Below are 27,219 nucleotides of genomic sequence, written 5' to 3' on the forward strand. Positions count from 1 at the left end.
CAAGCAGGACACACTGAGTTGAAGATGTTTCTGTTTAATTGCAAGGGCTTGTTATTTAAATTACTGTATAAAGACTGGTATGGTTTTGGCAACAATTTTTTACAAATGGATTTTAAGATTTGAATTTCAGTGTTAAAGCCTTAACTGTTGAATCTGTTTACAAAAAAAACATCGTTTACATAGAATGCCTGGCTTATTCAAAGATGGTAGAGAACCTTTTTAATATCAGAATCTAAACAACCAGCTGTGGGATTTGGTATAATTTTCATGAAACAGCACATTCTTTTATTAGTAATAATACTGAACTTGAGTTTTTCCAAAAAATTATACTATCTGTGAACAGCAAAGATGAAAAGAGTTAAAAAAACCCCAGGAAGGGCTTTTCTTTGTTCTGGATTACCAGTATCTCACCTATGCCTCTTAAGAATATTTTCCAAAAAACACAGCAATGTAACTTGAACTAGTATTTAAAAATAACACATTTGCTATAAGCTTTTCTAACTTTACACATCCAGGAACTTTCTTACATTTTTTCTTAAAACATAGTATTCAATGCCTTAAGTTTGGCTTAAGCTTCATGGTGATTGGTCAGCTGGTGGCCTCAACTTCCCTTGAGGATTTCTTGAGACTAACTCTCATGAACTCTGGTTTTGTTGCTTCTGTCTCTTTCTGCTTTTCAAAATCCTTGAGAAAAAGAAAATAATAATTTTAACCCTTTAACCCCTAAGAGTGACAAGCATCTAACTTCTCCCTTCAATATCACCTCTGAATCACACATTAGGTCACAAGAATAGAGGAAATGATCACCAACAAAAGCAACTCTTAATTGTTAAACTAATTCTCCAAATTCTCTTCATCAGCACCATAGAAAATGTATAGAGAACAGTATGAAGAATATGCATACTGATGTTAGAGTATGGAGAGTTAACCAACAAAAATGCATAAATCCTATGTACAAACTTTACAACAATGTGCTAAAAGAATATAATGGATAAATTGACCATCCTCTCCTCACCTCTTGTTTCTGAGAGATGCTGCGAAATCTGGATTCCAGTTCACTGTCAACACTACTTTTACCCTTTTCAGCTTTGGCGGACTTTTTGTGTTCAAACTTTTCCCATGTTTTCATAAGTTCGGGTCTTCCCAGTTGAATACCCCTAAAGGGAGGAATTACAATCATAATTCAATTAACCCTTAATAGACACAATGGAAATGAAGTAGTGAACAGCAATTTTGTCTGGAGAGAGTGGATGAGGAAAGCCACCTTAAGGATATTCAATGTCAAATCTGTTGACTATTTATGGTTAATTTTGTAACAGCAACTTTAATTTTTGATCAGCAAGACATGCCATCCCAGTAAAAGAAAATCCTGGTGTTTTAACCTAGGTCACTATGAGCTTATGCTCACTAGCTATTGGTTGAACAATTCTTATTTGTCAGAAGAAACTAAGCTCCACAAACAGTACTAGCTATTGACCATTACTGATGTTTGGTATATAAAAGTAAGCTTTCATCTTTTTAGATGCATATACAAGCTATTATAATGTATTATCAAAAGTTGAATTAAACAGGTTTAATGATTACCACATGCATACTACTTGTCATTTTCAATTAACAGTATGACAGAACAACTGTTACTATGTTTGGAACTTTCAACACCTTCTGGTAGATAATGTTAGCAGGTGGAATAATTTCTTAGTCTTACACTTAAATTTTTTATAAGACTTTGTGCTCAATTATTACTAAAGTACTCAAACCATGTCAAAATAACCTACCTTTGCTGGCTAAATTTAAGGTCTTTACGTAATTCATCCTGTTCCTTAGAGGCAGAGTGTGGTATGACAGTCCTCTTTAACTCAGGAGTTGTGGGGGGAGTTTGTTTTCCATCACCTAAGTAGTCTTCTTTAGGGTACTTTGGATGATTCCTTCCTTTAAAACATTTTTTGGCCATGAATTACTGGCATTTTAACAAAGAGTTAGGTGTCCAATAGTAATCAACTGGTTTTCTACTTTGATATACATGAATACTTGGTACAGCACAGTCTGTCAAGGCAACTTGATTTAAGATTTTGAGACTGTCCCTAAAAATTTTGCCACAAGATATTCCCATATCATTAAGATATTAAGGTATCATAGACAAAAAATTATTTTTCAACTTCCTGAATAATTAACATCATCTAAAGATCTATCAACTTCTGCAAAATTTATTTTGGCATCTTTTTTTCTTCAGGAGATATAAAGCAAAATGTAATTTGAGAGTAAAATGGAAGGCGTAAGATTGATGACACTTCATCATGTCAACTTCATCTCATCACCTAATTAACAATTTCTACTAAAGATTACAATGCACACTGTACAGGGCTCGAAATTGCGACTGATACCGTTGCCAATGCGACTAAATCGTATAACTTGGCGACTAAAATTTTGAGTTTAGTCGCCACTTTGGCTACTATGTTCCTCTGATAAATAAAAGATTAACAATTTCCTCAGTCTTGTTTCTGCTTTTCTGCTAAAGGAAATGCAAATTTAGTCTGTTTACCTTAAGGTTAAAACTTGAAATCACTTCAAGATTGCGACTTCTGAGACGACATCACAGTGGCTTCTATATGGTAACCACAGGCGCAATATTTTGTCGAAAGGCCGCTGAATTTAAAAGTGTTCTGTAGCAGATTCTGTCACAAGGAGCCGGCTTTCAAAGTAATAGCTTTCTTTCACCATGTACGCAATCAAGTCAGACGAGTCTACACCGAAAGTCATGAATTGTTTATCACAAGAGAAGGATACACTGAGTGATTTTCGTAATTTGCTGCAGTCTTGAAATTACCGTAATTTCCGGTCGATTACCCGCGGGTAATCTGTTGATTTTGCATTAAATCCGCGCCACTGCGGGTAATAGGGAGGTGCGGGTTATGTGACAATTTTAAATTCTTCTGGAAGTTGAATTGAAAAAATTTCTCACCTACCTGCGTTTCCACCTCTCAAATGAATTTTATTGTATCAAAAGTGCCACAAAGCGGCACGAAAACATGATGCCAACTCGAGTTTATTTCACGCATAATTAGTTGCGTGACAAACAAATTTTTATCGGCACGTGTGAAAACAAAACCTTGATGGTGACAAAAATAATCCAAGGATATCCGGCGCATCAGTAACAAATTTCCAGTTTTCACTAGCTTGAGCTAAAGAGAATTTTCCCGTTTTAAGGGACTTGTTAGGCCCAGTAGAACAGGAGATATCGATTTTTTTGAGAAATTGCCGCTAATAAAGCTAATATTGACACAGAATTGTGCACATGTCTGAATCGAAAGACTGAAATGTATCGCCTTAATGTCACGTTTTCGCCACCGAAAAAGTTGAATAACAACGTGCGGGTTATCCACCGGTGCGGGTAATCCGTTGACTTTTTTTTTCGCCGTATGCAATAATCGGCCGGTGCGGGTAATCGGCCGTGCGGGTAATCGACCGGAAATTACGGTACTAGGAAGCAAGATCGTTGTCAGTACGCAAACAAGTAGCATTTCAAAGCCTTTCAAAAATGTTTGTTTGGAGCGTGAATCTCATGCAGCAGCTACCAGAGGATGTTTTTCAACGTGCTTAGTTCCAGAAGCCAAACAACTATGTCAATTAAATAGGGGTCTAATCTGAGCTTCTGTTCTTGTACTATCTGGCGACTGCATTTTTGCATTTGGCGACCATTTTTTCTTTGATGGTTGCCAAAAGGCGACTTGGAATTTTTTTTTAATTTCGAGACCTGCTGTACAGTTCAAAAATTGCTAATTCATTATCAAGTCTCCCAACACTGGTTCCTTTTGAAAGATAGAGAGATTGTTTAAGTAATTCAAGTGTTGTTTTCAAGCTTTTATCATGTCCAAAAGTGACAAGTCCCTTATGCCATTCTCAAAAAAGGAAAATTTATTTGCAGTTTGCATCGGAGTGGAAATATTGTTCACTGATGGCCATAGGGGTTCCTACTAGACTTAAGAGATTCAGTGGCCAGACTCTACTTCTATTGAAGTTGCTGATGGTGTTAGTTTGCAAAAAATATCACAGACAGCCCATTGTCATTTGCATAACTTTGCACTTTGATAATGGATTAATGAAAAGCTGTGACATTGTGCAGCTCTCCTTTCTCTGCCTAACCTCTTTCCTCCTCTTTCTGCTGGTTGAAGCACCTTCCACATTGACACAAATGACTACATATTCACTTATTTAAAACCTTCTCAACCTAACTCCTTACAAATTGTATTTGCTCTTTGTCTTCTACTGTAGGATGCATCAGTGCTGACAGGCAAACAGTGTTAAATGACTTCATAGGTGTGAAGTGGAAAGGCATTTATGTAAACAAACACTGATGCCCAAAACAATTCAAGTGGCTTTTGTGGTAAAGTGTTTTGGCTCCGCTTCTTATATTTGAAGAGTTTGTTCTTGGCTGATATTCAGTCAGTTTTCGTGAAATGTGGAGATTGTGTTGGGAATATAACAAACCCTAAAAGTATGTCCTGGATTTTCAATTTTCTCCTTCTTACTTGAGATATAGTGTCCACCATAAAAACTTTGCTCAAAAGCTCTTGAAGTTAAAACAATGATAAAAAAATTAACAAGGCTTTAAAATAAAAATCCCAGACAGACTTTTTTAGTTCAATATGTAGAGATCATATTCTGATAAAAAAGAAACATGTTAATCAAAACATGTTGTCAAATTAAGTTATCTTGTAAAACATCTTGGGGAGAATGAATAAGCTCCTAATCTGTTCAATGGTAAAAAATAAGAAAACAAATATTCAAGAGCAGTATTCATAAAGCTTTAAGAAAATGTGTTTTTTTTACAGGGTTAGCAAACATAATTGTCATGCTATCTCAGTTTGAATGAAAACTTTGATTTTCCTTCTGTGATACCTTAATAACAATTGCCATGCCAAATCCACTGTATTAAACACCCAACCTTTGGCCAACACATGCCAGTAAATCTTTTGACTACACAGAGGGAGAGTTGGTTTTTGCGTACTATGAATATAACTGGTCAGAGCCTAGAAAAACTGTATCCAGCCTCTTTGAGCAGAGTTTCTACTGTAATAGGTGTTTTTTTTATATTTGAATTCAAACTGGCAGTTCTTGCAAAACCAACAGACACATGTACACTGTGCTTGTTTTGTACAAGTAAAAACACTTTACCTGGATGAGGATTTTGCTGAATCTTTGCTGTGAGCTCACATAAGGCATCCATTTTGATTTTCTCTTGTTTTGAAGACACATCCATATGGTCTAATGTAAGTGGATCGATAACTGCAGTACACTGCAAAGCAAAGTTAGACAAGTACCAACATCAACCAAATAATGATCTGCATAAAATATGATACTTAAAAGGTTTAAGAAACTTTAAACTCTTCTTGGTGAATGCCCTTTCAAGAATTAGCATATAAAAGACAACTTTCCAAAAGCAAATTTAAAAGACAAAAAAAAAAATACTTGTTATAAATATTTAACCAATGGAAGTGACACCACAAACACAAAATCTCAGAGCCAAATGGCCACTGAAAGTATTTCTTTTAAATTAACCCTATCACATCAGATCTCTTCAGAAAACAAATGGCAGAGTAAACTCTGACATTTAAGGAAAGGTGCGGCAAAGAGAACCAAGCGACATGTAAGAGGTGGTCATTAGGTCTAATTCTGTTGTTCAGTATACTAGAATAAGCAATACAAACACTTTAAAGAAGTGTCCATTGGTATTTGGCACAAACAGGACAAATTGAAATAACAAAACAAATAGTAAACATCAGGCAAGTTGTTCAGAATTCCAACTAGTGGGAGATAAAACCAGTCAGCTGTTTACAAAGTCTTTCTAAGACATGAAAAACAAATTCAACTGGGCAGCAGGGCAGATGAATTTAACTTACAACCATCAGATTACGAATCCAACATGTTAAACTTCTTGTTCAGACTACCTTAATGACAGGGGTTAAAACAGGAATGATATAGGTGCTTACATTGAAGGGAAGTCAACTACTTTGTGGTTGACAGTACAGTATGGTCTGAAGACATAAACGTCAGTTTCAAGAGATTTAGGTATGGTCTAATTGAAAATTATATAAAGAAACTCAAAACCACAGAATATAAATTGAATAAGACTCAGATAAAGTAAATTTTTTTAAAGGGATGATGAAAAATTGTGTAAATAACTGAGAGTACAGGTGATTAACATTAAGGCTTTGAGCAATTCTAAGAATATTACTAGACACGTTTTGGAAACAAACCGTAAAAAGAGCTATTTAGCCGACTATCTGTTTGAAAATGTTCATTTGGTGGTTGACAATGTTGTGAAAAAAGTAGCAGAGAGGCACAAACACTTCACTGGCACCTGCCATGAACATCATTTAAGAAAATAACCACAATGGTAAACTTAATGCTATATTTTTAGTAAATTATGCAAAACTGCGACTTTGAGTCACTTATGTGCATTTACAATAATTTTTTTACCCTGTGCCTCTGTAAATAAAAATATAAGCCGATAAGGTTCATTACTCAAAACGAATTTACGGGGTTAAACACATTGTCTATCTCTTACATAGCTCGAATACTTAGGGAAATTATAGCAAAAAAAACGGCAGCAAGAAAAACAACAGTTCTCGGATGTTCAAAGAAAACTGCGCACCCTTGTGGCTGACAGATTGGTTTCTACTCCGTGCAGCTGAAAAAAGCGAACAACTGATAAAGCATAGCAGAAACCCTGTTGTGATCGCTGTCTGTAACTCGTGTGCACAGAGGGTCTGCTTCGTAAAAGACCTCGAAACTAAAGCACTTTCGGCGTATCTCGCGACAACTTTGAGAGATTTTCCGGAAAAAAAACCCGAAGGTACTACCACGTTGAATTACCGGGGTAAAACGGCGGTCAAAAACATCGAAGGCTCTATTTTTTTTTTTAAAACCTAATCTTGTTTTTGTTAGCTGTACATCTAATTATCGGAAATTTGAATTTCAAATGCGCGACCGCGAATTAAGAACAACAAGTAAACCTCTAGAAAACAAAAGCGCTATTATCGAAATTATCAGTCGAAAGTTTAAAAAGCAAAGGAATAGAAATACGGTTCGAGATTTTGAAACCATTCTAGTGACTACCATCCCACTAGAAAGCGAAATTTAGGCGATTTGACGATTTCACCGATAGCGAACATTTACGTTTGCAAAATTTTGTTTGAAACTCGCTTAATCTTGCAATGGAAGTCACTACCCTGTAAAACTTACAGCATAACGTCAAGAAATAAAATAAATTTACTTTACAAATAAAAATTTCCGAGAGAAAATATGGCTTCCAATCGAACGACGCCCAGTGACACTCAGAGTTCGTAACATGACCGTTCGAATAAATTTCTTCCTACAATGTTGAACGAAGAAAATATATCATAAAATGAGCAATATACAAGATTGGAAAATATTAGATTGATTCAGAACCATAATATTTAAAATTACGGTGAATAAAAATAGATAGAGCGCTTCCTTGATGCTGTTGAAAAGCCACAGGAGCAGAAGAATCTTACGAAGAGTACTTTCCAAACACCTGTAAACAAATGGGTCTTCGCCCTTCTTGCTAATTTTAAAGATGACATCGAGTTCTCACAAAAATAAGTCAGTGCGACAAGTTTTGCACTACTAACCTTGAAAAAGAAGTAAAATTCTTGCTTGAAGGTGCGAACTAGAAACTGGTCAAACTTTTACGTTGCAAGTTTTCCTCCGGCGATTGAGCAACAACGGACATAACAGTGTCAAAAGTGAATACTTGAGATGAAGTCGCGCGAGAAGTACTGGGCGTGATTCCTAATTTGGTGAAACGCTCATAGCTATTATTGTTGTGCTAATGAAAGAGACAAATGAACAGTAAAATGGCAGTACACGAATCAGAAAAAAAAAAAACCAAAAACGAAAACAAAAACAAAAAACAAAATAAAATCTAAACTCTGTGGAAAAACCCAACTGGGAATCAAAGCGTGGCGCAGTCGCATTACCCGGTTAGAGAAGAAAAGATTGATTTTTCTCTTTGTCGAATTGTTTCCTCATCCATACAATCAAAGGAGGTGTGGCCTTTCACATCACGGAAAAGAAGATAAATACCAAGTTTCGGGATAATTTCCAAGGTTAAATGCATGTAAATGCTCTTCCCAATTTAATCGTGTACATCAATTTACTGTTGGCAGTTGTGAATGTTTAAAAAAATTAAGCTTTTAGCCAAAATCGCAAAATTATCGTAGCTAAGCAGTCATTTCAGATTCTAAAGAATCTGTACTCATTCATATTTGAAAATTGGGTACACCTGTATGCAATATCAAGTAGTGAATTATCTAGGAAAATAATTAATATTCAACGATCGCAAACGTTCATTACAGCCAGGAGAGCACTGCGGAAATTAGCGCTAAACGCCGAAGAAATTTGACTGTCAAATCGTTAAGGATCTCGTATTTCCACAGGACAATTACCAGCTAACTGTAACAAAATGTAAAAAAAGAATTTGATTTTTTTAACTCAAAAATAACAGCGCTTTCATGAGAGGCTAGCCAAGGGGTAAATTTCAGTCAGATTAAGAAGTAATTGTTGCCGACTAATTTTCCTTAAACAAACACGCGCACAATCATCAGAGTAAATAACCGATCGCTTCAACAGTTATGACACAATGATCGATTAACATTCGAATTTAATGCAAACGTAAAAAGGTACCTTCTCCTGGAGAAGTATTTGTAGATGTACTTTAAGTCACAGCTGTAGCTGAGATAAGTAGAGTAAAACTAGTAACACTGAATTCATCGCACGTCGAAGCCCCACTCGCACTTGAGGCTTCCATCACGTTATATCAAATGTTACCTCCTTTCAAACGATCGATTACACCAATCTACTGGCGTTGTATTTTTTATCATACTGGTAAGATATTACGAGTCTGCGTCGAGTATATAATACAAAGATTTCGATTTTTCCACGTAGATGCAGACCATCGAGCCTTGTAGTTTAAAGTAGTAAGGCTTATCACTGGCGACTACTCGCGCAGCCAATATATCTTACGGCGAAAGTTACGTTGCAGAACGATCAAAAATTTTTCGTTCATAATTTTGAAGACACGAATACCTTGAGCGAAGCTAAAAGCAGTGTGATGTTTAGAGCATTCATTCGGGCGGAAGCAATTTAACGATGTCGTGATTACCCCTAAGTAGTTACAGGGGGAACTCTCGATTCGCACAGTTTCCGCTCGTGTACAGCACAACCACCGATGTATTTATGTTAACAATGAATAGTTTGCGGTTCTGAACTGTTTTGAGTGTAAACACTCTGATCCTGGACTACATCATGCCACTAATGAATATAAATATATCTGGATAGCTACCTGGGATGTAGACGAATTCCAACGAAGAGAAAATAACTGCTAGGCAATGCAATCTTTGCCTCTGAGCTGGAGGCTTCCCAATGTTTGTGTTACAACAACCGCGAAAAACAACGGAAGGCTTATCTTTAATTTACTCTTCAAACAAACCAGAATTTCTGGTAGAGAACGCCAACATTTCAAGAAGATTCATAGATATAGATAAAAAGGACAACAAAAAAATGACCGCTCTTACTTCAACGTACGCTGAAGGAATGTATCCTATTTCGTTACTGGACAAATTTTGAGCGGCCCACCATCCTCCATCAGATTTGTTCGTGACTAAAAATTTCTCGCCTTTGTTAAAACTAAGCAAGCTTTCGCCACAATCATCACAGAAGTCATACTTTGCTTCGTAAATTTCCATGATTCAGCCGTTTGTTCTCGAGCCGTGACTACATGGAACGTTTTTGTTTTTCTATCGTCGCCGATGCATGAAATCGACACCAATTTGTCGCGCGATGTCATTCTGATCTTAGCGTGGTGACGTCACTGACTGAGGCCAATCAAGAGCTATTTATTTTTGTGGAAAATTTTAAGTGCATTTTGGTTTGGCATTGTTTTCTTTTCTTTTCTTCTTTCACAGATTTATGACATAAAGGAGTCTCCATTTGCGGTGGAGTATTTATTATTTCAAAGATGATGGTAAGATTTCAGACCTTATTAATTTTCTTTTTTGAAAAGGTCTTACCCGAAGCTTTATGCGCTTACTTCCCGTTTTTTCGGTACGGCAAATTTCCTGTCTTAAGCGCGCTGTACAGGTCCGGTCAGGCAGCCGTTTCTCAGACAACTTCAATTGCAGTTAATAGCTTACCCAGTTCTTCACTCGCTTCCGCTGACTAAGCAGGCTACCATTCCCAAACCAATACGTCAACTGGCGGTACTCTGATGAAGAAAATGCTCTTAAGTATAGAAAAGCCATTTCTGCGAGTGCCCTAAACTAATATGAATATTGATCAATTGGATCTCGAAAGAGCACCTCACTAGATTGCGCAATATTGGCCGAAAAGAAAAAAAAATCTCTGAGGTATTTAAAGGTGAATTCAGGCCTTGACCGCATTTTCTCTCAGATATACCGCTAGTCTTAAAAATAATTTAATGCCAACTTAACGCTACTTTTTAATTTGGTCGATCAGGACGCGCGTCACATGTCGTACGTCGGCTATAATTAAAAACACCTGCATAATAATAAAGGAAATATACTCGAAAATGAATAAAGGAAATATATACAAATATATATATATATATATATATATATATATATATATATATATATTTATATATATATACATGTATGATAAAGGAAATATAAAGGAAATATAAGAAATATACTCGAGAATGCTTGAAAAGTGAAACTCAAGTTACGTGCAGTTCGCACCCTGTGATAAATATTAAATAGGATATTAACTACTCGATGTTCGTATTTTGATTCTTCTTGCGGGATCGTCAAAATACGGCAAACTGGTAAATCTCGGTGATATTACTCACCAAGAACTCTAAAAATATGTACATATTTCCTTAACGCTTACACGGCGACAGCAAATATATCTGTCAAAGTGATTAGGATTTTGTAAGGGCCCCAAGCGTTTATTGGTTCCCTTGAATGTGTCACGGAGTGAAGGCCTGGATACTAGGGATAACGCGCGTGACATTTTTGTTATCATTACACTTTATGATTGACCGACAGGGAGTTTTAAATATCTTTTTATGTAAAGCTACGTAAACCTCAGAAGCTTAGAAGTGTTGAGGTCTAGAGCTGCTGTAGGTGAATTTGTATCGGTATAAGAAGGACCAAGACTCACAAAGAAATAGTTTCTCTGGTTTCAGCCATCCGCGCTATGTCAACCTTGAGTTGGAAAATGATACTACGAATCACCGTAGGAGTTTCCTCTAATTTTCTCTAATGAATGTGAGGAAGGAGACGATTTGTTCTCGAGATGGCAACCACAGTGCTGCAGCTCTAATAGTCTCCACATTGCGGCCAAAAAATTATGCGATTAATTCAGCTTTGCAGGCGAAAACGTGTTGTCTTCTTGTTGGGTTTGATTACATTAGTGTCGCTTTTGTCGACTTACTGGATTGAAACTTGGGTTCAACATGACCCTGATTTTCTAAACGACGGTTCGCATTCTAAGGAAATAAAAAATACAGAAGAAAAGGTGAAGCTGATTGAGGTTTTGAGAGTAAAGGGAACTAGTATTGAAGAAAATGCGTTTACGAGAACTGATGGTGATAGTGCAGTCTCCCATACTCCTCTACAGAAACTGCGATATAATGATACAACAGAGGAAATGGTAGCCAGCAAGATAAGGGAAACAGGATTACTTCAAAGGCTTGAGGAGGTATGTCTTTTTTAACGTTAAGATTAAGGTGAAAAGTTAAATTAATTTCGAGAAGCTGAATATCACATCGGAATGTTTGAACTTTTCGGTTTTCCCCACGTGTTACTTCTTTCGGTAGCTGTGAATTTTTAATTAACCACTATCACGTTGAAAAACCATTCATGAATCCATTCATGCGAAGGCCGAACACATTTTGATTCACTAGTGTTGATGTACTAGCATTAAATTATCCCAGCGTTATTTTGATGATATTCTTTTTGTTCATGTACACTACAGTGCTTTTGTGTTCTTTTGTCGTCGGGGAATACCCTTCAAGTGTCTCTCAATTATAGGATTTGATTCACAGTGAAACAATTTAAACACAAGCTGACATTTTTGGTGAAAAAGTTGTTGAATAATTGAGTGGCATTTTTTCATTTTTCGTAATACTCTCTCTTATGAAGAAGACGCAATAATTACTTCAGATTTAGGCTTCAATATGTTCTGACTCTTACACCGGTTTTTTCAAAATATTTGATTGTTTTTCCTCCTCTGTTTTTTTTTTTCACGTTTTACAGCTTACCTTTTATCCCCTGTAAGCGATAGCAGAACTTTGCTGTGTGATTAGAATTGAGATCTCTGACATTTTCAATGATTTCTGCAAATACCTCTTAAAAAATTTATGTTAACATTCATATAAGAGCAGCTGAAATTTGACAGCACAGATAAAATTGTGATGCTCTCTAGAAATTGATAATTTTTAAGTTATGAAAGTTTGATAATTGTATTAATTATGTACTTACTTTCTTTTTAGCTTGTTTCCTTTGAATTAAGTTCAATTTGCAAATTACATTTTGAATTACTAAAAAGGATTAAAAAAAATCATAGGTTGTAATTCTATTTTCAATTAAGGTTGCTTTTCTTTCGGAATACCTTACTTGGATATGGTATAGAAATAATTCTATGGAACAAAATGAGAAAAGCAAGCTGGACATGATCTTCACTATAAACCCATAACACTCTGAAAGTAAAGAATTAATTTGATTCAAAATGTTTGCTTTGCTGTTAATTGTTAGTGAGCCTGCACTGCTATTTATTTGTCAGATCTATGACTGGAAGCATAGAGTCATTTTTTTTTTTGGATATCCACGCTTCTGATGACCTAAGGTAGAATTGCATTTGTAAAGAAGTTTCTAACTGCTGAGGAAAATCATTTAGTGCATTCTTTCCCCATTAAGAATATTAATTTGGCTGTAATAATTTTTCATCAATTTGATTGTTTTACTGTTGAGACAAAAAAGCTTTTAATGAAAGATTCAAAATGTTGATTGCTTATTTATGCCTGTACTTTGATGCATCATCTAATTGGCAAGTCAATCTCATCCTGTGAGATCATCTTTTGATGAAAATCTAAAGTAAAATTGCAGTTAGAAAAGGCAAAAACTATAGTTAACCGCTGAAACAGAAGGAAACTTATTGAAAAAGAATAAACTTATATTTTGCTCAATGATGCCTAGCTTAATCCTGCAAGCTGGTAGTTTTTTCCTACTCTGTTTTTACTTTAATTTTGTGTAAAGGAACCCAGCTGCCAGCTGAAAGAAACTGAGGAAGATTGCAAATACTAAGTGTCATTATTATTGGAATGTTCATTGTATTTTATTCCAGTTCAACACAGAATGCCAGCATTTACTTTTACTTTGAAAAGTTTAATTTTATTTAACTAGTGATGTTTTTTTTCATTCTTGCAGTTAGAAGAAAAGATGATGAGAAGGCAGTTGGATGTTTTGGTGGCTAACCACTCCCAATCAAATACAAAGGATATTTTAGAACCTTTCAAGCATGCCCTTGAGGCTCTTGGCTACAGAGTGGTTTTGTCCACAGATACAGAAATACTTCCTTACATGAGAAAGAAATGGCAGGGAATTCATTGGTGTTCTGGCAGAGAGACATCACCTTGTTTTAATAGCAGTGATCTTGTCTTTCTCCAAAAGAATCAGAGAGTAAGAATGTGTTGTTATCAACAAATCAGAGATCATCAGAGGCTTGTAGATCACATTTGATCCTACAGTAAAATTTGAGATTTTTAGAAATTCCCAATCTGAGACTAAGTGCAGATATTTGCAAGTAGAAAATTAAGCTCCAGACGTGCCAGAATAATAAGAACTCAGAAACTGATGATTGACAAGAGCTCAGGTACTTTCCTCGTAGTTAGATTTTTAATGGGTCTTCCACCCAAGCAATCTTAAACATTATTTGATGTGGGTTACTCTAAATTTTTCCTTGTGCTGAAAGTTTTTTTAATCTAAATTCTTGCTTGATGGCATCTGTAAGTTTTTTTCATTAATTTCAGGTATCTCCAGTTCCAGGCATTGAAAAATTACTTTTAAGGAATGATGGCTTTTGTTACTTGATGTCAGCATCAAAACTCATCTCAGGTACATGCAGAAAAGTCATAAGGTGTCAGAATATTAACAATTCTTAAAAGCAAAAACCTGTAGTACTGGAATATTTCATATTAATTGGCTCAAATTATATATACATATATACATTTTTTTTAAAAAAGCATTAAATTGAGGAGAAAAGAGTTGATTTGCTTTTATTTTATTATAGTGTTTGAAAACAGACCTATATCACCTCCATGCTTTGTGTTACCAGCGCAAATCAATGTGTCTCTGGATCAAGATATTAAAGCAAGAGGAAGCCAGTATTTTATTTTGAAGTCTCTTGGAACAATTTCTACATCACTTCATAACTGGAAAGCTATGAAGAGTCTGAGTGATAAGAAAAGGTATGGCTGTATAATTTTGTTAAGGAGGGGATTGGGATAGCCTGGGTTGGGAAGGGATAGTTAAGATGTCAAACTTATGCTGGGGGAACATGTACTTGGCACATACTAAATGTCAGGAACAAGTAAGGAAATTTTCAGTCCCTGAGATTAATTGTGACTTTTTTCCTTGATAAAGGCTGTTTGGTCAAGTCCTTCCCCTTAGCAACAGCATCCTGTTGATAAGTAGCATTCATTGTGAATGCAGTAAATATTGTATATAATGTGTTGAAAGGTACATGTATTCTTTTAATTCTCTTAATTTGTTATTAATACCATTAAAGGTTAATATGTAGGTATAACTCCTGGCAGGCAATGAAGCAGTCATTTTTGAGAGACATGCATTTGGTCAAGGAACTTACAATCACCTATCTTCATTGAAGTTATTTTTTCTCATTTTTCTCTCACAGAGGTGAGTCTTCAGAGGGCATCATGCAGCTTTTTCCAGCTGATGCTCTTTTGATTGAAGGCAAGGCTGTTATAGCTCAGGTGTATGTTCTGGTCACTTCAGTATCTCCTCTCAGGATATACAGACACAGAAAAGGGCATGCACACCTTGTGACAAGAGAGCAGGTAACCTAGCTATTAGGTGATTTTTACCCTGATGGTTTAGTGATCACTTCAAGTATGTGTAGTAGAAAAAACAAATGAGTGCATTTTAGGTTATAAACATCTCATGCTTAGCTTGCTTATCATATCTTGACTACTACTGCATTCTCCCTTCAGTTATTTGTGATCAATTTTCATAAAAACCTTGTTCAGTCATGAAGTTTAACTTTGGGCTTGTCACTTCAAACAAACAGCATTATACCAAGTTTAAGAACTAAGATTACAGGCTAAAAAAAAAATGCTACAATATTGAATCTCAGGGCCTGTTTCATTGTACCATTTTTAACCACTTCTATTTAAACTACTCTCAACACCACAGAAAGTTCTCTCTAATGCATATGCTATTGTAGGATGGTTTGGCAAGTAATTGGAACTTTGAAAAGTTCTATCAGCACTTGGTTGAAAACTTTGATGAAGACAAAACAAGTAAAGCAATTGAGGAGATGGATGAAATTGTGGTGAAAATGCTTCTTCTATTGGAGCAGTCATTGATTATGCACTTTACAGGGCTGAATACTGGTGGAAGACAAAGAAGGTTTAGGTATGTACAGTACTTTGGATGAAACAACATGTGAGAGGAAGGGCTTTAAGTCTTCAGTCCCATTCTGATAAGTGTACGTGAAGGGCTGGGGCATATGCCATACAAACCAAAGAGGTATCCATGGCAGCCCTGTAAGGGGGATCAATCTCAGATGCAAGTGCTAACATGCATTGTCAGGCAAAACAGTTTCAGTGGAAAAACTTACCTCAATATGATTACCTACCCTGTAAGGCAAGTCATCCTGCAGTACAAGGCAATGGGTTTACTTCATATGGAATGATTTGTAATGCAAGATAGAAGATCTGCAGCAGCCATAGGAGTCCAAAAGAACTGTCAATCAAGCCACCTTTGCTTTGTCTATGTGAAGTTGTGGAACTCAGTCTGATTTACTTTTAGACATATTTTTAGTGAAGTTTTTTATTTTCAGAAATACTGATTTATATATTGCATATAAATTGAAATTATTCTTGTTTGTTTCATGTTTAGATGCCAGTCGTGTTTCCAGCTTCTGGAGATCAGTGTTATGTTTAGTTCATCACTCAGTCCTTATATTTTGGAGGTAGGTTCAAATTAAGCTTCAGGAAAAATTTATGAGGTTAATGATACTACTGCTCCATTTGCTTATGTGCATTACTGTGATTTGCTTTACCACTAAAATGGTACAACATTATTGGGTGGAAGCAGTTTGATGTTGTCTGAAGAACATCAGTAACTGTAATGCTTATAACATGTGTTTGAATTTAATCAACAAATATGACTGCTTGCTAGCTTTGGCAATTAAATATCTATATTTTATGACCGAGAAAATAATGGCTTAATAATGACATACCTTTGAAAGACAGTGTAATCTTAACTTGAAACCTTCTGGTCTAATTAATACAAAGGTTATATGTACATTGTTTCAGCAGTTCTCTTTTTCTTACCATTCAGTTATTCCAAAAGTATAAAACACTGTCCTGTTTTTAATTGTGATTTTTATATCTTGCAAGTTTAATTAATTTTATTACGACATTGATACAATATTTGCTTTCTGTTACTCTTACCCTTTCAAGGCAAAAGCTCCTTCTTATGAGATTGTTTCCCAAAAAATAGTTGAAGATACAGTCAATCTCTTGTTTGAAATGATATCAGTACCATTTTCCCATGATGTTTACAAGACTGTAAAAGCCTTGAAGGAAACTGTGATAATCCAGGTACTTTTTATGTTTGTGTTATGAATTTTATTAACAAAATAATTCGTTATTATGCAGCAATGAAAGAAGCCTAACAAATGAACAACAATTTTTCTTGATGCACGCTCTTTTGCTACTTCCCCTTCCCTATTACAATGTTGATTTTAACATTTAGGGGAAGTCACTAGGCTGAAATATTTTAGGAATGTGTGTTTTGGTGTATTATTATGTTGAGGAAGATGGAGTAGCTTGACGTCAGTTGGCATTCTATGACAAAACTCTGGATTGAGAGAGTGGCTTTGAACCCTGGTCAGATTACTGTGTTATGTACGTGTTCTTGAAAACTTAATATTCTCTCATGAAATTTGATAGAAAACTATTGAATCACTGGGAAATCAAAGGCAAAACTGCCCCATTGTCCTTGCGTCAAAATTAATATCACTGGTGTCTTTCAATTGACAACTCACAAAAGCTCTTCTGAGAGATGATATGGGATTTTGAAGGCTCAAATGATGGCAGTATGAAGCTCTCTGAATAATTACCATTTCCTGCTCTTGTAAACTATCAAAATACAATTTTTCAAAATTGAATCATAGAATTCCTTTTTTTTCTGCAACATTGTGTTGAATTTTGTTTTGTTCTTCTGTATAGGACAATGTCTTCATATTGTATATTAATGAATGAAGCTGCATGTGTGTGCCTTTTTTCAGTTACGAGACACTTAAAAATTGTAAATGGAAAGTGAATAAGTTTCAAAGATGGCTTGAAACAGAGAGTCATTAAATGGGGCTTTCAAATGTCCAAATTTTGCAGCAGTTCCTAACTGAAATATCTTACCCTACTCTTTCAAATTAGAATAGAAAGTGCCAATTAGTACTGGAAAACTGTTTGACAGATGACTTGTTAGAGTATTTATTACAATCTCAAGTGGAGAAGCAACATAGAGGAGACTTCAAACAGGTACTAACATCCTTAACTTTTTTTTCTATTGTTGGAAAGATTCCCTGTATGCAGTTTATTTAACTGCCCCTTGATTTCTTAGATTGAAAACACTGGAAAGGATAACAGGAGAAATTGGTGGAAATTTTTTTATGTATTAAACCTTCAGAAAATAACAGCCTTATGATTTCAGGGTGTTTCTGAGGTTGAATTTTTTTTTGTTCTTAAAAGAAAACTTTCCTATGTTAAAGGTAGGTAAATAATAAATTCCATCTAATGAACTGCTATCAAGTAATGATCATCATAACTTCAACAATTAAATCTAGATCACACTTTATTTAATGTAAATTTGTTTTTTTGTAATATTGTATTAAACTAATACTGTGTCTATTGCAGATTTTATTAAGGGTTAATCATTCATTGTTTCTATTTGTGATCTATAATAACAGCTCTATCCAACCCCTTATGGTGATAAGTACAACACACTGATGCTAGAATTACTTGACAATGGAGTTGAGTTCAATCATGAACAAAGAGCTGATTTAGGAACACCAGATGTTCATGATTTTTTGACAGCTTTTGAGGCAGTGAGATCTACACATCCCTCGTAAGTTTTTATGTGTACCGTGCAGGTTAGGTTATTTCCACTTTGCTATGTTATGATGATTATCATGCAAAAATGATCATACCAAAAAAAGATCAAAATCATGATAATTGTTGTAAGCCTGGTAAAAAGCACTAACATGCAAATCTATGAGTGTGTGTGAGCTTTCATTTTCTGTTGGTGGTAAGACCCTTGATAAAAATTTGTTACAGCTGCATTTCTGTTCCTTCTTTAAAGGAAACACAGAGATGGTTCGGTTAGTGACTCACACATATCTAAAGGTAGGAATGAATTTGTCTTATTCAGCTGAGGTTAGACTTAATTGTACCCAGTGAAAGCAAGCACTTCATATCCATATTTTTGTATGTCCCAAAGACCACGTAGCCTTTTGAAAACTCTAAGGACTACAACTAGTTCTAGAGGGACTCATGTGAGAAAGCCATGATCCAGATGGTTTATTCAATAATATGATTCATGATAATAGTGAAATTGCTTGGTTGCAAATCTTTGACTGTGTAGTTTTTGAGATATGGACTTATTCAGGTTTACTTTTTGAGATTTCTGTGGAACAGATTTTTCACTCTCATGAAAAAATAACTTTTACTGGTTTCTAAGCTTCATGCATGTATAAAATAAACCCATTTTCTTTTTTATAGGGTCATCAAAAGAAACTGTTTGTGTTGATGGTAGGTTTATTTTGAGTGTTTTTCTTTTAAAGGTGATATGTATTTTATCAAAATCTGACATCAGGCTTATTCAGATAAATGAAATCAATATTTCTAAAAGACCTGCATCTTGACTTTTATCCAGATCCAAATGTGGATGGTGTCCTGACAGAACTCAGTTCTCAGCCCGAAATAGTTCTTCATCCACCTTTCAACAGTGATGTCTTCATTTATCAATCAACTGTTCCATTTGATGCCACAATCCTGCAGCTCTGGGGTAAAGCTTCAAAGTGCCATTTAGCTGTACGAATAGACACCAAATCTGAGGACAATAGGTTTGTAAATATGTGTCACTCTAATGATTTGATATTGTGGATAAAAAATTACCTTGGGTCAGTTTTATGAGTAGAATCCCATAGATAAGGGAAAATGAGGATTGGTCATGCAAAGCTGTGCCCTTAAGAGAATCACTGGCTGTATCAAGATTTGAGGTGCCCCAGCTCTTGTAAACTTTTATTAAAGTCATTATTTTTATAAAAGTCATCCATTTACTTAAGTTAGTTGCCTGTGGTACTTAAGCTCTCTAAGAGGATAGCTATGTTATTCTGCACTCATTGTTGGCTATGTCTAGATAAATATACTAGGCTTTTTAAATTATGGTCATGATGTCAGCTACTTAGGCTTGCGAAATTGATATAAATCAAAATTTTTCTGTATCATGTGAACATATCATTTTAATTTATTTGTTGACATAGTGAATCATAAACAGTTATGAATAATTAACTCTGTCATAAAGCTATATATCATTAATAGTTGGTTATATTATTTTGTTTCAGTAATTCTAATCATTCTCTTGGTGTTGGGTGGAACAAATTTTCCATTTTTGTTGTTGATACCAGGAAGAGTAGGCCTGAAGTTGTGAATACCTATCATCTGTTTGTGTTTCGTAAAAGACGCTCTGAGACAGAGAGAATATTTGAACAAGATTTTACCCATCAAGTTTGCGCTATTTACCAGGTAGTGGATCTGTTCACATCCAGGTGGCACATGTGGTCTTTAAATGCTGCCATGTAGAATTTCTTGTGTTTTCATTTTTTCAGTGTACAATGTGGTGAAATGAGAACTATTGAGTTATTAATGTGTATTTATTGAATCTTTGGGATTTCAGTGGTGGTGATGTTCCCACCTTCCAGAGAAATTTAGATTCAGCTGGTTTTTTTTATTTATTTTATTTCTCAGTCAGGATGTACAGAATGATTGGTCAGGTCAGTAGGACATATTCACTCTATGGCCTGCTAAATTCAAAAGTTTGTTTTAACTGAAATCTTACTAGCTAGTAATATCTTACTAACCTTGTTTTCTTGGTATGTAACTTACAGTACAGACTTCAAACTCAGTTAAAGGAGATACTTTTTTTTTTTTTAAACCAGCTTTGCTCAAGCTATATATAAAATTGCATACATGTAGTTACTGGAATTATTGTTGTAATTTTTCAAGGAGTGCAGCCTCAAAGTTTTTCCTGACTTGCCATGTGGTCTTGAGAAGTTGTCAGAGTCAACGTGGAAGACTTTTCTCTCTAAACAGAAAGAACTCCCTCACTGTGAGACTGGGCACGAGTCAGGTGGATATTAATTATAATAAAAGTAATAACAAGACACCAAATTGTCATGAGAGGATAGACAAAATGTTCTTATTTTAAAATTGCTTGACCATAACCCTTTATACCCGAACATCAGTATGCGTACTCTCTGCTCTGTTCTAAGTCCATTTCCAAAGGTCCTGACATGGATAATTTGTTTAACAATCAAGAGCCTCTTTCCTTTATTCTTGCGAGCTTCATGTTTGATGACAGTCACTCTTAGGGGCCATAAACCTTAGTACTTTGCCTGTACTTTGCAATAGATTGGAATTCGACTGAGGTATCAGATATCATAGGATACTTAACTTAGGTACATGAATAAAATAGGAAAATACTGTTTGCCCTCAGCATGTGCCAATGGCACAAAGGCCGTGAAAATCAATGAAAAAAATTACCTCGAATGAAACATAGCTTGGTTAAAACTCACAACTAGTAGGAGGGAAACTATTGGCTATTAATATTCATAACCTTGGACGCAAACTCTTGTCAATCAGTTCGCCAACCCGATGTTACCCACAGAAAACTAATTTTCTAAAGTTTTATCTTATATAAAGTAGATGCAAGTCTTTTTCAAAAGAGGAGATGAAATGCTAAAATGTAGTTTCTTTGGGTGTCACCACTTTCCTATTTTAAAGTGAGAAAAACATTTACCACTAGGATAAATTCCTCTTATCGTCAGGTCGTTGGGTTTTACCTTGTGCCAGCTGTGATTACCCTTCTAGCTGCTTCTGGAGGCAAACAGTCTGGTCGCCACTCACATGTCAGTACAGTGTTTTTTCCAAGAATTATACCAGAGCTTGCCTTGCAAACAAGAAGGTGAGAGGCAAATTAAACATTATTCACATTGCACTTGGTAGCTTGACTAGATTATAAGCGTCTCTATGCGAAGCATTATTTCCATTGTTTGTGGTTAAAGTTACGTTGCTTTCGACATCTCAACTTTCGGAGGCTTGTTGTCTTCCAGATTTTTATTGAAGAGTGCATTTCTTTTGAATATTGTAAAACCAAAATCAAATTCCATAAGGAGCCAGTGAGATCTCATGATAAAATAAGAAAACTGCCAAAAAGGCGGGAAAATGCGGGTGATTAAGTTCCAATTGGTTTTGATGTCGCATCTCATGAGCATAATGCAATCTGATACAACTAGGAATTGCATTCATCGCTTCACCGAGAATTTCTGTAACTTTGTGTTGGTAACACACCTTTGAATGTTTTGAACTTACGAATCAATTTAATCCTTTTTAGCCATAGAAAAGAAGAGGCTTTAGTATCAAACGTTTTCTCTTTTTTTTTGTTTACTTTAGATTCTTTTTGTCGGAGATTCTACCAATCGCGGCATTATGTATTACCTTATGGAAAAGGTATAGTTACGTAAAACGAGAGAACCCATATTTTTGCAAATGAAACTGTGTTATATCTATGAAGATAGGAGAGACGAGAGCAGAAGTTAACGTCTAGCTTTTGAATAAAGGTGCTTTCTATTTATATCTAAATTTTTTTATGGTGTAATTGTGTTTTATTAAGGAGGCAAAGAGCTGTAGTAGTTCTTCATTACTTGGTTATACTGACTGCACTAAAGATTGATTTTATCTTGTTTCCAGTTCACGAAAGTAAGTTAAAGTCCTCTCTGTTTCTCGCTTGCACGACCTTATGGCAGTTAATCAGTGATGTGTTATTATTCAGTGTACGAACTCTTAGTTCCTTTGTATTAACTGTGTTGGAATCACTCTTTATGAAATGAAGTGCCTCTACTTGTCGATGACAAATAAGTGTAGTAATCTCTATCTAGTCGATGAAGACGTATGAAAACCGTCGGTTTTTCCTTTATCCTTGATTGGTTATTCCTTTACTACAGCTGAACGGTTCATTAAGAAAATGGGAAAAGACGCATACAATGAAAATTTACAGCGACGAGTTGAACGGCGGCCGTACCTCTGTCAGCTTCGCGTATTACCCTCAGTTTTGGCTTCGTGAAAACAAGAGACCTGTCTTTGTTAAAGCGCTCTACCAGCTTATAGCGAGGTATCTCCTTATATGTCTTTTGTATCATTTTAAAATACAGTAAAGCCCAGTAAGTAGATAACTCTCGTAGCTTTCGTTTACCTCCCAATCATTTTAATTTCCATGGTCATCGCGTTTGTTAATGAACTTTTTCCATCCTAACATCAGTCAGCACAGTATTCATGTTGGTTTTCTCCATACTGTTCTTTAAATGATACATTTCCTAAGGTGCTGATAAGAAGAATTTGTTTCACAATGAAGAGCTTCTTTAGTTGGTGAACATTTCTTTTATTCTCTTGACCTTAACGTTTGACCAAGGGGGAATACTGTTGGAAAAATTAGTTGCTACTCTCTCTTAGGGGTTAAAGAGACATTAGCCATGTAAACCGCAAAAAGGAAATTTTGAAAAAATCGGTTAACCAATCACCTAAACCTACACATCCAATAACACTTCTACCGATTTCGTGATGGCATTACATGATTTCAGTCGTTCATATTCCACTGGGATCGGAAATGTTTTGTTTGCTTCAGGGGTGATATTGTAAGAGGAAATTATACGCTAGTGTTTCTCAGGGGTTGAAGGGTTAAGTCGGCTGATGTAACACGTGGAAAAATACCACAAGAGAGGGAAATTGTTTACCTGGAGTATCTGCGGAAAAATTTGAAAGAGACATTCACGACCATAGCTAGAAGTCTACCTTGGAGAGTAATATGCCCTTGGTTTCGCTTTAGTTTCATCTATTGACATCTTCTCCAGTGCCTTTAGTTTGAGGAGGTTTCTTCTGAAAATGATGAATTGGTGGTTGTTGTTGTTGTTGTTCGAGGGATGCATGGGTATACAGGGCGTGAAATTAACTTTTTTTTCTGATAGCCACTTGGCTCCTGAATTCTTCAAAGTGGTAGCCAATTCAAAAAAAGTTGGTCGCCATTTTCAACGACAAACAAAATCTTTCTTTACGCTGTCAGCGTTCTAGATAGACCCTCCAAAATAAAGTTAGGGAAAAGATCTTTGACGTGCTACAAAGTGGACACTAGGATGTATGATATACAACCTTCAGGCTCATCTAAATCCAAGATGGCGTCTAGTTATCGATCGAGATACATGTGCTACGTTTTGGAAACAAACTAAACGAGGAAGTTTGCCGCGGATTTATCTTTGCAAATTTATTTGATTCACTATATCTCTTGGTAAGGTTATGATGAAACGTTGTAGTCGCCAATTTGGCGACTAACTTTCAGGATTTGGTCGCCAAAGTGAAAAATTTAGTCGCATTGGCGCCTGTATTAGGCGCAATTTCACGCCCTGGTATATGACTGATATGCTCAAAACATCCTGTGGGTACTAAAAGGGCGTATGCTAGAAAAGGGGAAAGGGGTGGGGATTATGGTGTTCGTTCCCTCTTCTAAAAAAATGATCATTTATGCTATTAGAATAATTGAATGCCCTAAAATACCCATTAAAAGAAAAAAAACAAAACAAAACAAAAAACAGTGTAGTATTCCACAATGGAAAATCCTGCCTAACCCCTGTCACTAAGGCGTCCGCGGTCTAATTAGCACCTGCAAGGAGATAAGTTGTAATTATGATTTTTCTTCATCTATCAGGTTTCTTCCTCTAGAAAACAACACGAACACCATTCTTGTTGTGGGTGGAGTTCAGTGGATGGGATCCCAACACATTGTGGAGACCAATAAAGCCTTAACCAGGTGAAGTGTGTAATTACACCATCAACCGTTATTGACGCGGTTTGTTTTGTTTGGAATGCTAGCAGATGACTGTTGAGAATGTCAAATTTTCCATTTTATCATTATTATAAAAAAATGGAAATAAGTGATTGTACTATAAATGTGCTGCTATTCATTTTCTTATCATGAAGTAATTTTTCTTCAGTCTTGGCTTGAACGGAATCAAGGTTGTTATCAAGAGCCTGGGCTCTGGATTCCACCTTCCCGTACCAGGACTTCCTCGTCACAACTTGGTAAAGTTGCCATTGTTGCATGTTAAACCCTCTTATGAACTCTAGTATAGACAACGTTGATCGCTAATGGCATGTTTTTCACAGGCAGAACAGCGTAAAACTGCTGAACGGAATGAGATGGTAATTAAAGCTGCTACGCGGTTGGGGTATGAAGTAGTGGACACTTTTGGAATGACTGTTTCTAGATACAAGGACTTCCTCCTGGGAAACTGTGGCTGCCATTTTCACAAGGTGACGTTAATTCTTAAACGATTAGTTTAAATTCCTGATATCTCTTTGGCTTCATGCTCCGGCTAGCAACTGATAGTCAATACTGAGAGGGTAACCATCGCTTATCAGAAATCACCGTAGTGATTTGGGGCAATTTTCCAGTGAGTGTCAAAGTTATTCCTAATCACCCCCACAACCAATCCTATTCCAAACTAAAACAAATCGCGACTTGTCCACTATCTTTTCCAGCGTTTCAGCCAGTTTGCCTCATTCTTACGTTGAGTTCTGATTGGCTCCTCATAAGATTTTTCTTTACTCTGATTGGCCGTTGGGGTAAGTTTTTTTTGTGCGACACTATTGGAAAAGCACTTTATACCAGAGTTTCTGTGTAATACTAACCACTCACGTAACATATAACTTGAATCCCAAGATGTGAGAATTAATTTTCCTAAATAAACAATGATAGAATTCTTTGTTGGCCTTTCCTTATAATTTTTTGGTATACCGAGACGTTACCCGTTTTCGGCGTGGTTAAACAGTCTTAATCATGAACGCTCCTGGGAGTCGTAGGCCTATAGAAGTAGATGCATTAAATCAAGCGAGCTGAAATTTAAAGCGATGTGGTTTTCAGGTCGTAGACATGAGGTCCTTGATAAAGGAAGAGGATGAAGTTCCATCTCCATTGTTGGAAAACAGTAACAGACAGACCGACTTCTTACCCAGATATCACGTGATGGGACCAATTAATAGTATTTACTCAGAGTTGGTAATAAGCAGAATGTGCAGTTGAATTTTCAAATATTTTGGTTATCCTATAAGTTTTTCCGTTTCTTTCTACAAAACTAAACTGCAACAGTGATTATAGCAGGTAAACTAAAGGTAAAGTACAATAACGAATACAGTAAACCAGAAACCTGATCATTGCTAACCCGTTTTTAATGTCTATGAAAATATTTTTTTAAAAAACAAATTAAATTCTTATGGTTCAGAAGGCATCATTTTTACACATAAGAAAATAACGTGGTTTTTCAATTCATATCCTCTGTACATATTAATTATTACAATATTTCAAATGAATTCCAGATCTTTCAAGCTAAGAGTATCAATATTTATTATCAGAGTTGTTAATTCAAAATAGATATATACATATCGAATGATAATGTGCAATTATGAAAGGGCCGATATTATTTACCTATTATTTACCTTGAAGTATTTATAGTGTTATATATAGATTACATCAGAACATCGTCATTAGCGGAGCTAGTTGTGCTACCCATGACTGATCATTTGACAGCATTTACACTTACAAGTTCTTCGTGACAAATGTACTTGTGTAGAAAAAATAGCTGTGGGGAATTCCCTGAAATCCTTTACACTTTCTTTGACAATTCTCCATGTAAAGTCATCTACTCGACTTTCCTCAGGGAGCCTTACAAGTTTTTCCTTAGCTAATCCTCTTTTGGGCGCGGTAAAACCATTCCGCATTTACCGCAGAATCTTCTCAAGAGAAACCTCTAACTGTGGGTGTGGTGTTAAGCCTATTTAAATGTTGTGCCTCTCTCCTGTGTGTCAGACGAAATGGTGGCTTGTGGCAATTATTTGGGTCCTTACTTAAAAAAAGGGGCGAAGCCGCGAGTTCAGGGTAGAGTCAATTTGTTACTGTAGATATGAATGAGGTCGACAACATTAGGTACGGCTTTTAACCCTTTCACTCCCACAAGTGACTTAGACAGAATTTCTCCTTACGATATCAATACAATATCAAGCAGGCAGGTGATGAGAATAGAGAAAAATATCGTTTATGGGATTAGTTAATCCAATACCAAATTCTCTAAACTAACATCATAAGAATTGTATAGCAGATAGTAAGGAGAATTACTAAATAGATCTTGGGAGTGAAAGGGTTAAAACCTTATGGCCACTTTTGGATTTAGTCAGGGTTAGTGCAACACACGAGAGGTTCGGCGTTTGAAACGGGCGTCAGAGAATGATTTATGTCAAGGGAGGACTGACTCCCTCACTAAACTGCGTTGATCGCATGCAAATAAAGCCATCTAACTGATGTCTCGATACACGTGCAATAGGGTAAATTTTATGGAGAATTGATTGTGCAGGAAGGAAAATGTACCTTTTTCAATGGAGAAGTGGAATCAAATATGTGAAGGAAAGTGAGGGAATAAAATCACGATAGAGAAAAAAATACAAGATTTCCGTTGCGTTTACTCCCATCAGGTCAAAACAAGTATAAACTACCGAATTGGTAAACTTAACATAGAGCTGATAGCAGTTGCTTTTTCGCTTAAGAAACTTCTTTA

The 27,219-nt window shown here is 35.8% G+C and overlaps 2 protein-coding genes across 3 annotated transcripts; one reads left to right on the forward strand and one right to left on the reverse strand.

Moving 5' to 3' along the window:
* Nucleotides 1-18: 18 nt before the first annotated feature.
* Nucleotides 19-9,893, reverse strand: LOC113668710 (uncharacterized). The gene is made up of 5 exons (XM_027184660.2): nucleotides 9,597-9,893; nucleotides 5,173-5,293; nucleotides 1,776-1,929; nucleotides 1,016-1,157; nucleotides 19-684 (listed from the first exon to the last, which is right to left on the reverse strand). The coding sequence occupies exons 1-5, from the start codon at nucleotides 9,765-9,767 to the stop codon at nucleotides 589-591; spliced, it is 684 nt and encodes a 227-aa protein (XP_027040461.1). The 5' UTR covers nucleotides 9,768-9,893; the 3' UTR covers nucleotides 19-588.
* A 27-nt stretch (nucleotides 9,894-9,920) lies between these two features.
* LOC113668703 (cadherin-like and PC-esterase domain-containing protein 1) lies at nucleotides 9,921-27,104 on the forward strand. 2 transcript variants are annotated; one of them, XM_089192241.1, is made up of 23 exons: nucleotides 9,921-10,045; nucleotides 11,662-11,742; nucleotides 13,470-13,721; nucleotides 14,072-14,156; nucleotides 14,332-14,509; nucleotides 14,956-15,118; nucleotides 15,505-15,695; nucleotides 16,182-16,254; nucleotides 16,748-16,888; nucleotides 17,723-17,827; nucleotides 18,256-18,413; nucleotides 18,648-18,691; nucleotides 19,067-19,096; nucleotides 19,221-19,410; nucleotides 19,912-20,092; nucleotides 20,573-20,696; nucleotides 21,394-21,530; nucleotides 22,019-22,075; nucleotides 22,570-22,736; nucleotides 24,321-24,422; nucleotides 24,607-24,694; nucleotides 24,779-24,925; nucleotides 25,536-27,104. In XM_089192241.1, the coding sequence occupies exons 1-23, from the start codon at nucleotides 10,040-10,042 to the stop codon at nucleotides 25,692-25,694; spliced, it is 2,859 nt and encodes a 952-aa protein (XP_089048367.1). In that variant the 5' UTR covers nucleotides 9,921-10,039; the 3' UTR covers nucleotides 25,695-27,104. The 2 variants fall into 2 exon arrangements, with proteins under 2 accessions (XP_089048367.1, XP_027040451.2); XM_027184650.2 differs by lacking the exon at nucleotides 9,921-10,045 and having other exon boundaries at nucleotides 11,035-11,742.
* The last annotated feature ends 115 nt before the right edge of the window (nucleotides 27,105-27,219 follow it).

The sequence above is a fragment of the Pocillopora damicornis genome, chromosome 13 (genome assembly GCF_964200805.1).
Source record: "Pocillopora damicornis chromosome 13, jaPocDami1.2, whole genome shotgun sequence".
Taxonomy (NCBI): domain Eukaryota; kingdom Metazoa; phylum Cnidaria; class Anthozoa; order Scleractinia; family Pocilloporidae; genus Pocillopora; species Pocillopora damicornis.

Excerpts from the sequence above, each read along its gene's own strand:
- LOC113668710 (XM_027184660.2), bottom strand. The coding sequence starts at position 9,767 with ATGGAAATTTACGAAGCAAAGTATGACTTCTGTGATGATTGTGGCGAA. Across the intron at positions 5,294-9,596 it reads TTCCTTCAGCGTACGTTGAA|TGTACTGCAGTTATCGATCC; the intron begins GTAAGAGCGGTC and ends TTTGCTTTGCAG. Across the intron at positions 1,158-1,775 it reads CTTAAATTTAGCCAGCAAAG|GGGTATTCAACTGGGAAGAC; the intron begins GTAGGTTATTTT and ends TCCTCCCTTTAG.
- LOC113668703 (XM_027184650.2), top strand. The coding sequence starts at position 11,392 with ATGCGATTAATTCAGCTTTGCAGGCGAAAACGTGTTGTCTTCTTGTTG. Across the intron at positions 16,889-17,722 it reads AGGAAACTGTGATAATCCAG|AATAGAAAGTGCCAATTAGT; the intron begins GTACTTTTTATG and ends CTTTCAAATTAG. Across the intron at positions 24,695-24,778 it reads GACTTCCTCGTCACAACTTG|GCAGAACAGCGTAAAACTGC; the intron begins GTAAAGTTGCCA and ends TGTTTTTCACAG.